Source organism: Gymnogyps californianus, chromosome 17 (genome assembly GCF_018139145.2).
Source record: "Gymnogyps californianus isolate 813 chromosome 17, ASM1813914v2, whole genome shotgun sequence".
In the NCBI taxonomy this organism is placed as follows: Eukaryota; Metazoa; Chordata; class Aves; order Accipitriformes; family Cathartidae; genus Gymnogyps; species Gymnogyps californianus.
This window is the reverse complement of record NC_059487.1, coordinates 15805977-15820641: the sequence shown is the minus strand read 5'-3', so window position 1 is coordinate 15820641 and position 14665 is coordinate 15805977. Positions and strand designations below refer to the sequence as shown.

The 14665-nt window shown below is 65.9% G+C and overlaps 2 protein-coding genes across 2 annotated transcripts; one reads left to right on the top strand and one right to left on the bottom strand.

The window, feature by feature from the left end:
- Positions 1–434: 434 nt before the first annotated feature.
- On the top strand, positions 435–5925 carry C17H20orf204 (chromosome 17 C20orf204 homolog). The gene is made up of 5 exons (XM_050907604.1): positions 435–533; positions 4038–4172; positions 4413–4469; positions 4575–4727; positions 5711–5925. The coding sequence occupies exons 1-5, from the start codon at positions 435–437 to the stop codon at positions 5864–5866; spliced, it is 600 nt and encodes a 199-aa protein (XP_050763561.1). The 3' UTR covers positions 5867–5925.
- A 6663-nt stretch (positions 5926–12588) lies between these two features.
- Positions 12589–13983, bottom strand: LOC127023489 (ammonium transporter Rh type A-like). Its single transcript, XM_050907603.1, has 2 exons — positions 12880–13983; positions 12589–12807 (listed from the first exon to the last, which is right to left on the bottom strand). Exons 1-2 carry the CDS (start codon positions 13981–13983, stop codon positions 12589–12591), a joined length of 1323 nt encoding a protein of 440 aa, XP_050763560.1.
- Between the last annotated feature and the right edge of the window lie 682 nt (positions 13984–14665).

Sequence of the window (14665 nt, the reverse complement as noted above, 5' to 3'; positions counted from 1 at the left end):
TGTGGTTCCCACTTCGCATGGAGGAACATTCTTGCCAAGCTGAGAAGAGCTGGATTATTCAGCCACTTGTTTTATCTCTTACTAAAACACATGCCTGCCACTCCTCAGTGGAACCTTCTTGCTGTCGGTTCAATTTTTAAAATTTTTTTTTTTTCCCATTGCATCCTGTACAGAAGCCATCAAAATTGAGTCAGGGCAGTTTTCTGTGCCCGGGCTGGCACGCTGACGTTGACGTACCTGTTCAAAACTCAGAGAGGGGAAACAGGAGTGGGCTTTGGCTGAAAGGACGGGGACACCACGCACGTGGGTATTTTAGGGGTCTCACTCCGGACGGTCACTTCTGCCATATGTGGCGTGCAGTTGTAAGTGCTAACCGGCTGCGTGTCCAGCATGATAACTATCGCCCCAAACGCTAACAGAAATTGAAACTCGGGATGGTCTGCCTTCCCGGGCTCCGGCACACCTTGGCAGCACCAAATACAGCCCCAACCCTGCTCTACCTCCTAGGGACGTGCATCGCTTTGGATCTCCGGGTGGGTGAGACCGTGGGGTGCTGTCTCTGCTGGCCCCTTTGGGGGCCGAGGGACCCTCTCCTACCCTGACCCTCCAGCCACGACTGCTCACCGAGAGCAGGGCCCGTCCCTTGCAGGCGGACCCGTCCCTGCAGCCGCAGGCGGGACTCCCCGAGCCCGCTCTCCCTCCCCCCGGCTTCTCTGCTCGCCCGGGGCCAGCAGCCGGTGCCCCGGGACGGGGGAAGGACCGGGAGCCGATGCCGGGGGCGCGGGGCAGCACTCCCCCCCCCCCCCCCCCCCCCCCCCCCCCCCCCCCCCCCCCCCCCCCCCCCCCTGCGGGGGCCGGGGCTGGGCCGGCGGCGGTGTGGCCGCCGTGTCCCGTTCTCTGCCCCCCCGCGGCGGCGGCGGCCGGGCCCGTCCCCTCCCACCGTGGAGCCAAGTTCAAACCGCGAGCCCCGGCGGAGCGGGACGCGGCGCAGGGGCCGGGCCGGGCCGGGCTCCCCGGGAGCCGCCGCAGGGTCCGCGCCGGCGGCCCCCCAGCTCCCGCGGGGCTCCATGGTGAGTGCACCGGGGCCGCTGCCCCTTCCCCTTCCCGGGGGTTGCGGATCTGCGGGCGGTGGGGGCCCGCTCCCCCCCTCCCACCGACACCCCCCCCCCCCTCCCCCCGGGACCCCGCTGCGCTGGGTGCCGGACTGGAACCCCCCCCATCGCCGGGATGGGGTCGGCTCGGCTGGGGTGGGATTCGCAGCAGCCGGGAATGGGGCTTGGGACCCGTCGGGACGCGGCTGGTTCTCCTGGGATGGGGCTTGGACCGACTGGGAGAAGGGCCGGTCCGGCCGGGAAGGGGTTGGTCCGGGAAGGGGTGGTCCGGCCGGGAAAGGGCTTGGACCAGTCGGGATGGGGCTTGGATCCGGCTGGGAGGGTCGCGGCAGGATGGAACTGGGAGCCGGTGGGGAAGGGGCTCCGGTCCGGCTGGGAGGGCTGGTCCAGAGGGACCAGGCTGCTGTGGCTGGGATGGGGCTTGGACCTGCCTGGTCCCGAGGGGGAGAACGGAGGGTCCGTCCCTGCCCGGGGCTGCGGCAGGTGCTGGGTGGTGGCAGGGTCCCTTTGGGTAGGAGGGTGTCGGGGACAGGGTCCATCTGGCTGGAAGGACCTGGGGACCCCCGGGGAGCTCCCGGGCAGGCGGCCAGCATTGCCCCTTGCTGCCTGGGTGGCTGGGGCTAGCACGAGTGCTACCAGAAGCTGCTCTATCAATAATGGTGATTTCCCTTATCTCCTCGTATTTGCTGGAGGATTAGAGCTGAGGAAGAGATTAGCTTCCCCTGCCAGGCGGAGCAGGCAGCCACCGTCCTGCACCCGCGCTCCCCTGCCTGCTCCTTCCCTGCCAGCCCTCCCGTGGGAAGGGATGTGCCTAACCCCAGAGCTGCCCTGCCTGCCTGGAGCTTGCTGCTGCTGCTGCGGGAATGGGAGCAAGGGGAGAAGGAATAACCCCAAATCAGCCGCTGAACTTATCTTCCTCTATCCTGAAGGGTGGGAAGCGATGGCCAGGACCGGGGTTTGCCGGCTTCGTCTCTCCCCTGCATCCCTCTCTTGTCACCGCTGCTTCCCCGCTCTCTGTGGGGGTGGTGGGAAGCACCTACTGCACCCTCCGAGCTCCTGTCCCGGCTGCTCGCTGAGCTTTTTTTAACTCCAGGCTGTGCTTCCTCCCGTGCTAAGGACTGAGAGTCCAGTGCCAGGCTCGGCTGCCTGGAAATGCTGTAAATGGTGTGCTTTCTCCTGGAATTTGGTCCCAGTTGTTTAATAAGCCACTTCAGGGAAGTCATTCCCAGTTTAATGGTAAAATCGCATGGCCTTGTCTGCCCGGCGGAGGAGGCTTCCTGAGAGCAACCCTTAGACTTTGGACAGGGTGTCCTCATGGAAGCAGTGCTCTCCTTTGGTGTCCCTGAGGATTATACCCTTGTCTCTCTGCTGAATCACCTCTGGGGAGAGATCTCCCTGTGGGTTTGCAGAGAGCAAAGCCAGCAGCACGAGGAGGCTCTTCCCTGCCCTTCCTGGCCCCTGGATGGGGCCCAGCACAGCTCTACTGGAAGGCGTGCGGCGATTAAGGAAGCTGAAGAGCCCAGTGGGATTTGTACTGGTTGCATGTGGACTTGCTCATCTCCTCACACGCGCTTCTGCTCCAAGGTGACGCCTGTGTCCGTGCGTTCCCAGACTTGCGGCGTGTTGGGTTTCGCCTCGCGTTAAGCCCCTATCGCTGCTGCTGAGCTGCGGGAGCAGGAGGGTGGGGAAAGGTTTCCTCGCCCTTTTGGAGCCGGGACCAGCCCGTCATCAAGTGGGGAGCACGGAGCGGAGGCAGGTTTTACAAACAAACCCTCCAGGTTCCCACCGAAGGGCGGGATGGATGGCGTCTGCCTGGGCTCGGACTTCAGCAAGGGAACTTCTTCCTTCTGGCTTCTCTGAGGAAAAGACCAAGCCCGAGAGCCAGATGTGGCTGGGGCGGCAGTGAACCCACCGAGATGCGAGCTGGGGCTTAGGGCAGGCAGACGCTGGCAGCAGGCAGAGCTGCCTGCCCCTTCCTCCTCACTTGTGCTTTGGCCGCAGCACAGGGGTTGCATATTTGGAAGGAGCTGAGCTGCTTTCTGCCTGCCCAGACCTGACACCCAGGGAGGGCGGGTGGGGGGGATTTTGGGGGGGGCTTTTCCTGCAAACGGGAGATGATAGAAATGCCCCGGTGCCAGGATGGGGCCCTAGCACCATGCCATCGCTCAGCGATGTGGAGATGTGGAGAGCTGTCAGGCTCCTTTCCCGGCAGATGCTGTGCATGTATCGGGCTTCCCATCCTCACCCTGCTGCTGTGGGACTGCTCAAATATCCCCGGTCACCTGAGGTTGCGCTGGCTTTTCTTCAAAGCCCTGGGACTCATCCCTCGGAGGGTCCAGCCGCCCCCTCCCCATGCTCCCCCGCCAGCTCAGATGTCAGTGCTTGGGTTTCCCCGCTCTGCCGGGGCCGGCTCGGGGCTGCCGGGAAGGCTTGGAGCCAGGAGGCTCGGAGGCAGCCGGGACGCGCTGGCGAGAGCAGGCGGTTGTGCTGCTTCTATCTGGCTCTTGCGTGAGGGTACCAGAGCCTGGGACGAGCCGGGGCTGCGTGGGAGCTGGAAAAATGCTGAATAACTGCGTCCGTGCTGTGGGGTTTGCGGAGGTGTGGAGAGCATCCTTCCGAGGGTGCCCGAAGCTGTTTGTGTCGAGGCGTGGAGTTTTGCTGGCGGGGAACCAGGCTGCTCCCTGCCTCCAGCTCCTCTCCAAAGAGCAGGGCACGTCCCTTTCCGCTCCTCTTGATTTTTGGTGGTTGAGGGTCTGGCCTTGAAATGCCACAAGCTGGGGAGCTACTGGGGACCCTGTTGGGACAGAGAGCTTGGGGACAGACCAAGCCGGGGACAGGTCTGATGGAGGCTTGTGGCGAGGGGCTGAAGGCAGAGCCTGGAGCATCCCTTCATCCCTGGCTGACACCGAGCCCTTCCCCACGCAGATTTTCCCCCGGGCGCTCTCCTGCGCTGTTCTGCTCCTCCTGCTCGTCGCCGTGCTGAGCAGAGGCAAGAGGTGCAGCATCGCCAAAATCCTCCGGCAGTACCGCGCCGTCATCTTCCACGAGATCCAGAACCTGGTGAGTGGCAGGGGGGGGTCTGCCTGGGACCCCAGCCCTTGGCTCCAGGGGATGCTGCTGAGCTGGATGCGGCCCTGCTGTGGGATGTGGGTGGGGAGGGATGAGCTTGGAAGCTTAATATGGGGCTGGCCGCTTTGCCAGCGTTTCTGAGGAGAGTGCTGTGTTTAAATGGGGATTCCTGCCCCACGTGGGAGGCACCGATGCTTCGGGATGCCTGATCTGCTTGCTTTATTTCTCCAGAAAAACCTAAGCGGGTCGGCAGACAGGAACGCAAGGGCAGCTTGTCGTTCGGACAAGGTGAGCACCAAGGGACCCGGGGCTGGGGGGTCGTGTGGACTGAGCCCCCCGGGAGCTGTCGAGCCCCCCTCCCTGCCCGGGGCCGCGTGCTTCTCTCCTCTCCAGGACCAGAAGATCCTGCTCTCCATCTACAACATCAGCATGTCCCTGCAGGAGGTGGCGGCCGGCACCCTGCGCGGCCCCGAGGAGCTGGCGGTGTGGAAGGTGGCCAGAAACACCGACTTCGTGCTCAGGGAGAACTGCAGGAAAATCAGCAAGGTGGGAGCCCTGCCCCTTCCCAGTCAGCCCAGTGGCTCCCAGTTCTCCAGCACGTGGGCTGCGGGCAGAGCCTGCCCTGTTGCGTGCTCTCCTGGCTGCCCATGAGGAGTCTCCAGGCTCTGCCCGCAGCATCCTGGCGGGGTGAAGGTCTGTGCTGGGTTTGTGGCTGGATGCTGATGGCACATCCCAGTGAGCTTTAAACTGGCCAGGGAGGGAAGTCCGGCTGCAGCAGTGTGGGACAAGCTGGTGGGTTTTGACCACCACCTCCCAAGCGGGTTTATCCACCCGTGCCACGATGCCACGGCTGATGGGAACACAGAGCCTCGTCCCGGTGGGATGCTCGCCTGGTGGGTGGGCTCACCCAGTCCTGCTCTCACTCCCAGGTGCTCGTAGGCAAGAACTGGGATGTCTCCCCAAAGCGCTGGTCTGGGCTCCCCCAGCATCCCCGGGGCTCTGCCAGGGAAACCCCGGCCGGGAGGATCCCTTACGGCAGCCACCAGCAACTCATTAACTAGCGGGGAAACCCCAGGGCAGCGAAGCGCCGGCTCCCCGGCTCTGCCTGGCTCTGGCGCGGTGCTGGGGCTGTCCTCCTCACCATTGCCGGGGAAATCAGCTGGGGCTAACCCTGCCTGGGGTTTGCTGGTGTGGGATGGAGGTGCTGCTGGTCTGGACAGCCGCCTGCAGACCCGACCTGGCCGTCTGCCCTGTCCGTGGATGTGCTGTGGGGTGCATGCTGCCAGCTCGGGGGGGGGGGGGGAACGGCTAGCTCTGTGGACCCCTGGGGACCCGAGATCACGTCCTCGCCGTGGCCACGGGCGGTTTGGCCGCCCCAGCCCGCAGCTTTGCCCACGCCAACCCCACGTGCGCAGGGTGTGATGTGCCAGGCGCATCCTCGGTGCTGGGGCGGTGGCTTTTGTCCCCGTGACTAACGCCTGCGTGATGCTGGGGGGGGTATTTCTACTCCCTCGGCACGCCGACAGCAGAGCTCGCCGCGCATCCCGGCACAGTCCCGGCGTGGGGGACCCGGCCGCAGGAGGAAGCAGCTGCGGGAGATCGGGAGGAAGGTGGAGAGGCTGGCGACCTGCTGGGAGAAGCTCTACGCCCTGCACGCACCCCACCGCGCCTCCCGGGACTCGTAGGGACACTTTCACCACGCGCCGGAGGGACGCACTGCTCCGGCACCGTGGCTGCCAGCGTCTTGTTTGGAAACCTGGGGCAAATTCAACCCTGAAGGCAGCGGAGTTGCTACCAGCGGCTGCCCAAGTTGAATTCATCCTCCTGTTTCAAGTGGTGCCCGGGGACCGGCCCCATCGCACGTGGTGGGGGCTGGCAGGTTGGTTTGCCGTGGGATGGCTGCGGCAAGAAGCTGGAACACCAGAAACGCGGGCGAGAAGAAGGGGAAGCGCCAAAAAAAGGAGGCGAGGAGTTGGATTTCTGCGATGCTCCTGGCCCTGCGTCACTTGCTGCTTTCTTGGGGACAACGGTTGCTTTTCGGGGCAGAAAGAGGACACGTGGGGCCATGGCTCGGAGGGCTCTGCTGGAAGCGAGACCACGGCGCATCTGCAAGGCTCTGAGGGTGGCCAGGCTGCGGAGAGGGACATGTGTCCCTGTTGCACTGCTGGGACACACCGAGCAGCCGGGCACCCGCGGCGGATGGGGAAGTTGGGGTGCATCACTGGGCGCCCGGAGAAGCCTGGGGAGCGCTGGTGCCCACGGATAAACGGCAAAACCCCAGGCAGCTGCGGGGGCTTGGGGCCAAGGCTCGGCCTCTGGGATGGGCAGCACTGGGGGGGGACCCAGCTGCTCGGCGCTGTGGGTGCCCTGGCACCCCCGGTGAGCTGAACCAGAGGGATGTGGGGTTCGGTGAGATGAGGAGCATCCTCCCTCATCACTGCGCTCTGCCAGTGCCCCAACTGGGGTCCCCGCTCCCCCGTTGGGTGGCAGACGGTCTCTGGGAAGCCAGAAATAAAACCTCGCCTTCCCTGGAAGCCCTTTGGGTGCTTTATCTGGTGACCCAGGGGTTCTTGTGCTGTGGATGGGGCTGGCACGGTGCAGGGGCCGGGCATTGTGCAGGGGCCATGCGAGCCCTGGAATGAGCACGCAGCAGCAGTGGGCACCGTGGCATCCTGTCTCTGCCCGCCGTGCCTGCATCCCTGGCCCACGGGGCCCCATCCTGCGCGCTTATGCTGGTGCATGGGTGGTGGAGGACGGGGCTCTGCTGCAGGAGCTGCTTTTCTGGGAGGCCATTCCCCCTCCCCGAGCCGTGGGCAGGGCTGGAGCAGCGGCTGGGGAAGGAGGGCTCGCGTTGCGCCCCTGCCTCAGTTTCCCCAGCCCCTCTCCACCCGGGCAGATGCTGTCACAGCCGTGAGTGGGGCCAGCCCTGGCTGCGTGCCTGTGGGGACGTCTGTCGAGGACACGAGATGGCAGCAGTGGGCTGTGCGTGCTGAGCGGAGCCGGACGGCTGTCCACGGCCGTGTGTCCCTGTGGCCTGGGCCACGCGGCCACCTGGACCACGGCCATGGCTCCCACCTGGACCACAGCCACGCCAGTATCCCGTGGCCCTGTCCCCACCGGGGCCTCGGCCACCCTCCCAGGTCCCAACGGGGCTGCAGCCAGGGGGGAGCAATGGGTGCTGCTGGCGATTGGGACCCCCACCCGTGCACCTTGGAAGGGACGCGGGGCACAGTTCCCCCGGGGGTTTCTCTGGGGGTTCAAGCAGCCGGCTGGGGTGGGGGGATGCAGGATGGGGAGGGCAGGAGATGCTCAGGGGTTCTCGCCCACCCCCTGCCTCTGGGACCTGGGCTGGAAGGAACCTGGGGGGTGCTGCATTGCCACGGGTGGGTAGGAGAGGCCCCCCCTACCCCAGGCACACCGGGGGCCGTGGGATTTAGCAGGGTGCAGGCAGGGCCCCTTGGTTTGATGAGGCAGGAGAGGGACCCTGGTTTGGGGATGAGAGCAGGGGGTGCGCAGGCTGGGGATGCTGCTCTTGTGGGGTCCCTCCAGGGCCCATGGGTGTTTAGCAGGATCAGGCCCGTGGGCCCCGGGGGAGACGCCGTCTGCGTGGCACGGGGCAGGCTGGCACCGGCAGCGGGGCCCCATCCGGGGAGCCACGGTTCGGCACATCCCGCTGCCGGAGGCCTCCCGGAGCTGCACCGCACTGCTACCGGTGCCACGTTCCTCCCCAGCCAGCTCCACCATGCCTGGGCTCCTTCCTCCCAGCTCCATCCTCCTCCTCGGCAACAAGCGCTGCCTTCTTTTCCTCCTGCCCTTTCTATTGCCTCCACGGAGCCGGTATTGCACTGGTTTAGATTCGGGTTTTCTTTCTTATTCCCCCGCCTCATCCCAACCACCACCACCCCACCCCGCATCCTGCCAGCATCCCAAAATAGCCCTTTTGATGCCTGATATCCCATGGATGGGGCTGAGGGTCCCGCCGAGGCGTTGCGGTCGTCCCGGCCGTGCCGTGCCGCGGGAACCGCGGCACGGCACGGCCGGGACGACCGCAACGCCTCGGCGGGACCCGGTGGCTCGTGCACCGGCGCGAACGGGACGGTGGCTTGGGACAGGGTGACTCACTGCCTTTTTCTGCGTCAAGGCTGGAGCAAAGTGTCCCGTCCCCCCCCCGCCTCCTCCACCAACCCGTCAGCACCTTCCCAGATAAAACAGAGCAGCAACAGGGGAGGGCAGCCACTGCCGAAATCACCGTGTGTTGCCTGTGCACCCCCCCCTCCACCCCGCATCTCACCCCGGCTGCCTCTGCGGACAGGGAATAGGAAAGTTTTTGCCCGGTGCTGCCGGTTCGGCATCTGAAGTGGCGGTGGGAGGCGTGCGCTGGCGTTCGTGGGGTTTTACAGGCATCGGCACGCTCGCCGTGAGCTTGCCGCGAGCTCGCCGTGAGCTTGCCGCGAGCACCGGGCTGCGGGGAGGGGGGGAGAGGGAGCCCGGTGCGGCGGCAGGAATGAGTGCATGGAAAGGAAGGAAAGAGTGAAGGAAGAGGCAAAAGGGAGGGAGGAGAAAAGCGAGGTCGAAGCGATGGTGGAATCACAGCAAAAACAGCCGGAAAAAGGAAACGGGCCCTGAAAAGTCAAATAAAAATAGCAGCGAGGCGAACCCAAGTGTGCAGCACATGGGAGTGAGCGCATTTCCTTCGAGGGCAGCACCGCACGCTCCCGGCTGCTCCGGGGGGGCCGCTCTGATGTGGCTCCAGCAGCCGCTGCCGCCGTGCCCCCCCCGCCGTGCCGTGCCAGCCGCTTGGCAGCCGGTCGGCGCCCTGCCAGCCCCTACCTCGCCCGCGGTCCGTGCCCACCTTGCACAAGCCTGCCCGGACCGCGGGCGAGGCGGTTGCAAGGATGAGGTGCGTGTGCTCGGGCACACTACAGGGCAGGGCACGGCGTGCGTGCGAAGGCTGCACGCCCGTGTGTTAGGGCACGAGGGGATGCGCGGGGTGGGGGGGCTCGCTCGGCGTGCCCTCGCCCCCGTGCCGTGCCATGTGCCGCCGGCTGATCGCCTTGCCAGATGCGTCCGAGCGCCGCGCAAACAGTGCAGTCACGGCTTCCTCCCCTCGCCGCTTGTTTTGCCATCACGGCAGGGGCCCGCCGGGAGATGGGGGTTGGCGGCGAGCGCTGCTGGGGGTTGCGGGGATGGGGACGGGGATGGGGATGGGGACTGGTGCTCCTTACCAGGACCAGCATCCTGCATCCCAACCTGGCTGCGGGCTGAGCTCAGAGGCAGCAGCAGACCCCAGCGTGCCGGGGAACCGTGCTGGGGGGCCATGCCCAGGGGCTGTGCCAGGGGACTGTGCCCAGGGACCATGCTGGGGTACCATGCCCGGGGACCATGCCCAGGGGACGGTGGCTGCCATATTTCCACAGAGCCGATGCCGGAGGAGCGTTTCGCCCCTTTGCACCATCACCGGCCCACCAAAACGCAGCTGCCGCTGGACTGGAGCGGAGCCGTCACCATCCTGGGGTGCCAGCAGCCCCCTTGGCCGGTGTCCAGGGGGACCCTCACCCATATGAGCCCCCTGCTTCGGTCCTCATCCCCCTCGCAAGCAGGGCTGGGGGCCCGTCCCCTGGCAGCTCCAGCGCTGGGGGCACTGGCACATGCAGGCTGTGTCTGACGAAGCAGAGCAGCGTTTTGTTCTCTCCCATCTCCCTGCAGCATCGTAAAGCTGTTGAAAGCCCAGATTTACGGTGTGATAAACGCTAGGGGCTCTGCTGAATATTTTACTGCTCCATCCTTTGGAGAGCGGCTGGTTTGGAGGAGCGGGGAGAGCCGGGCGCGGGGCAGCACTCCCAGCGGCATCGCTGCCCGGCTCCAGCCGGAGGACAGCGGGTCCCGGGGGATGGGGACGGCCGAGAGCGGGGCTGCATGGAGCTGTGCCGCGGCCCAGGTGGCTCCTGGCACCGCTGGCCATGGGATACCGGGTGCCTGAACCCCTCCGGGCAGCGGGAAAGTGCTGACCCCCCATCATTTCCTGGGCCCGTTGCTGGTTTTGGAGGCATCTGCCGACCAGATTGTGCCACGGCGTGCCAGGGCGCCCGTGCCAGGACATGCCAGCCGAGAGGCGGGGTGCGCCCAGGCCCAGCTCTGGGTGCTCTCCTTCCCTGCGCCCCCATCGCCCGCTCCCCCGCTGGGTGCCGCAGGCTGCTCGGCTCCCGCCGGGAAGGGCTGGGTGATGCTGGAGAGCCGCTCTGCCCTGCTCCACTGTCTCCTCCACCAGCAAGAGGTTTGCAGCCTCGGGGCTGCGCGTGCATGTGCGTGCATGCAAGTATGCATGTGTGTGTGAATGCTTGTGTGCGTGTGCATGCATGTATATGTCTGTGCGTGCATGTACGTGTGTGTGCATGTGTGTATGGGTGCATGCATGTGTGTATGGGTGCATGCATGTGATTATGTGCGTGCATGCATGCATGTGTGTGTGCATGGATGTGTGCATATGATTTTGTGTCTATGCATGCATGTGCATGCATGTGCATGAGTGTGTGTACATGATTTCTCTCCATGGCTGCTTCCCGAGGTGGCGGCTGCAGCCCCCGGTGCCGCCGGCCCCATGCACCCTCCTCCCTGCTGCCGGAGCTGGAGCCGGAGCCGGGCGTTGGAGCTGGCAGGCCTCGGCACAGGGGGAAGCCAGCGGGACCGGGATGCCAGGCTCAGCGGGAGCACCAGCTCGCGCCGAGGCTGGATGCTGCCGATCCGGGCCCCAATGGTATCGCGGCTCCCCGGGCGGGCGCTGGCTCCGGCAGCTCTCGACGCCCAGCGGGAGCCAGGCAGCGGCGAGGGGCCCGGCCGGACCCCGTTCCCCCTCCATGCCGGCCAGCGGGCGCACGATGGCTCCAACACCGGCACGGGGCGCGTCCATGCCAAGAAGCCGAGGGGTCACCGGGGCTCGGCTGGGGGCCGGGGCAGGGGGGACTGGGCTGCCTCCCGCCACCGTGGCCCCCGGCCCCGCTGCTCGGCCCGCGGCATCCTGTGCCAGGGCCCATTGTTCGGCCGCGCCGGGCTGCGGGGCAGGATTCCTTTGTCACAGCTCGGCAATATTTTATTCTAACAATTAACCAAACACGCCCGGGCCCCCGAGCCTGTTTGTGATTATTGGAGGGCGAATTCCCCAGCCTCGCTCCCTCTTGGTGTCGGCTCTGCCTGGGGCCACGCCGGGCGGAGGGGATCCAGCCCCGCTCCTGCCGGCTCAGGGTTGGGGACCCCCAACAGTGCTGAGAGACCTCCGCTCCTGCCGCCGGTACTGGGGGGGGGGTTTGGTTGCCTCGACCCCCTCGGGAGCCCGCGAGCATCGCCGACATTGTCTCCGCAGCAGCGGGATCCGTGGCGGCGCAGGGGCAGCGGTGACTCATGGAGGGGGGGGGGGGATGTGAATCACAGCCCTCGCTCTCCGGGCAGGATGCGGCCCCGCGCTCGCAGCTTGCCGCATGCCAGCGATGGACCGCAGGCTTTGTCCTCCACGGGGTGGAAGCGGCTTGCTTCCCCAGGGCAGGATGGAACTGCGCTGCTCTTCCTCGGGGCTCCCCAGCACCCCGAGATGCTGGTGCAGCTTTCCCGGCCCCAGCTTTGGGGTGGGATGAGGGTGCTGTGGGGTGCGGGTGCCCCCCGCATCCTGGCTCTCTCTGAGGCTCCTCGCCGTACTTGAGCTGCGTCCTCATCGCCGCTTGCTGCACCGGTGGTAAAAAAAGCTGGCGCCTCCCTTTGCAAACTATCCTGGAGAGTGGATTGCCCAGTGCGGGTTATCAAATCCCTCCAAAATCCCTCGCTTGGGGCCAGCTCATCGCACCTCACCTCACCCTGCCGCTGCGTTTCCACCCTCCAGGCAGTGGATGCTGAGTTCCCGGCCTGGTGCCGTGGCCAGAGCCGTGGCTGGAGCCGGCAGCCAGCTGGCAGCCTTCGCCAGGTGCTGCCCATCGTGGGCAGGGGAGTCCCGAGGGGGAGCTGGAGCCGAGGGTCAGGGTGGGCACCGCGGGTGATGCTGCCTGCCGAGAGCAAAGCAGCCGGCACTGGTGCCGGTGCCCTGCAGCGGGGCCATCCATTAGGTGGGGGTTATTAGCCATCCCGAGGGAGAGACCCTGAGCAGGTTGTTTCTCCGGTTGCTGCCGGGGATGGATGAATCCTGGGAGGACCCGGGGCAGAGGAGGGGGTTTGCAGCCGCAGGGTGGGAGGATGGAGGAGGGACCGGTGCCGTGGTGCTGGCCCGGCCCTGCCAACATCCTCGGTGGCCGGAGCCAGGCGTGGGGCAGGGAGCGGGTGCAGGCAGCATCTCCTGCCTGCTGCTCCCCGCGGGTGATGGGGACAGAAAGGTACAACCCCTGAGCCGGTCCCCCGGCTCTCGCTGTGGCTGCACACACCATGGTGCCTAAACCCGCTCCTTCAGAGCCAGGTCTCCTTCCTCGGCGGTGCTGCCCGGCTCCGGGCTCTCGGCCTGATCCTGGATCTTAAAATACAGCAAGTCGTCGAAGCAGAGCCGCTCGGGCGGCCGGGCCAGGCAGGGCAGCCGGAGCGCGGCTCCAGTAAGCAGCCCGGCGAGCAGCGAGCCGCCGATGGCCACTGCCAGCCCCGCCGCCTGGCACAGCGCCTGCCTGCCCACCTTGCGGTCCCCCCACTGTGCCCCCGCCGCCTCGCTGGCGTTGCCCCCGATGGGGGACACCTGGGAGAAGCGGGACCCGGAGGTGTCCTCGGAAGCCACCGGGATGGCCACGGCACTGGCTGCGGTACCGAGGATGCCAGGCAAGCCACGGAGGTTGTGGATGCCGCACTGGTCCTGGAGCGCGAGCTTCCTCACCAGGAGTGGGGTGAGGAACCTGAAACCGAGGATGCACGCCACGGCTGAGAGGCTGCCCAGGGCAAGAGCGGCCACCGGCGGCATGGCCATGTCAGCCACCGTGCCGATGGCCACCCCACCGGCCAGGCTGCCGTTCTGCAGGTGGCCGGGGCTGAGCTTGCCATCCCTCTCCCGCAGGCTGGAGGCCACCATGGTGGTCACGGCGCTGGCGCTCCTGGCCAGGAGGGTGTTCAGGATGGCGTGGTGCTGGGCATCTCCTGGTTGGCAGAGGATGGCCACGAAGCTGGGCCAGAAAACCCAGAGGATGAGCGTCCCTACCAGGGACAGGAGGTCAGAACGGGGTGTTGGGGTCTCCTTGGGGTGCACCAGCCACCGCGCCGCCCCGAACAGAGCCTTGGACACGCCGAGGCCGAAATAGCAGGAGAATATGTGGATCGTGATGGTGCCCCCCACATCCAGGACACCCAGACGGGTGACGACGGCCCACTCGCTGGCGAGGTAGATGGGGACTTCGCAGGCAGCCACGACGAGGAGCTGGCAGGGGCTGGTCCTCCCCAGGATGGCCCCCACAGAGATGAGCACCGTCACGGCGGCGAACTCGGCAGTGAGGAGGTTGCGGAGGTCCAGGCGGACCTGGCCATGGTGGAAGTGATGGAGCAAGCCCTGCAGCACCAGCGCCCATTGCGTGGAGAAGTTGAGTAGGAGGAAGTTGTGGGTGAGGACGCTGAGCCCGTAGCGGGGCAGGAACGTCAGCAGGAGCCCCAGCCCCACCACCAGCATCACCTGGATGTCCTGGAAGAGGGGGAAGATGCCGTAGAGCTGGTTGGCCACCAAGTCGGCATCCTCCGCCCGTGCCGAGGGCTCATCGTAGGTGATGAAGAGGGCGAAGAAGAGGAGCAGAGCACCCTGGAAGAGCCCCAGGGAGAGGGGCAGGAGGTGGCAGGGGCGGGTGGGGGGTGGCATGGCCATCCCAGGGTGGCCAGGAGGGGACGGTGACCGACGGGGTGGCTGGGCGCGGGGCGGCAGCCCGGCAGCACTCACGGGGTGAGCTCCGCTCGCTCCTGCATCGGGGGTTTTATGGCCACGGTTAATCTTTAACCAAAGATGTAAGTTTATGTGCCAGAAGAGGAGGTTTTTTCCCCTTCCCTTCTTTAAACACAACGCCCATAAATTACCCACGTGCTCTTGTTTGGCCGCCATAAAAAGTGGACATGAGGGGGGTTATGGTTTTGAAGGGAAACAAGAAAAACCTGCCATGGGGCAGAGTGGGGAGAAGGGTGATCTGCGAGGAGCCGGCCAGGGGTGAGGGTACCACGGCACGCACCCCCATTTAACCCATCCCCACCCGGGAGCAAGGACCATGCCGTTGAAACCCCCGGAGCGATGCTGGGAGCTCAGACCCCCCCAGCTCCCGGTCTGGCTCTGCCACATCCCACCCGAGGACGGCTCCGGCACTGCCACCACCCCATGCTGCGGGATGATCCGCGTTTTGCTCGGCAACTGCCTGGATTTTGCGAAGCGCCATAAAGCTCTGAAATCAGGGCCGAAAAGATCATTTTCTCACAGGTTTGCATTGGCTTGAATGGCTGGAAATTCATTAACAATTAGCGCGCGAGAAAAACAAAGCCCAGAGCAGCCAAGCAGCTACCCC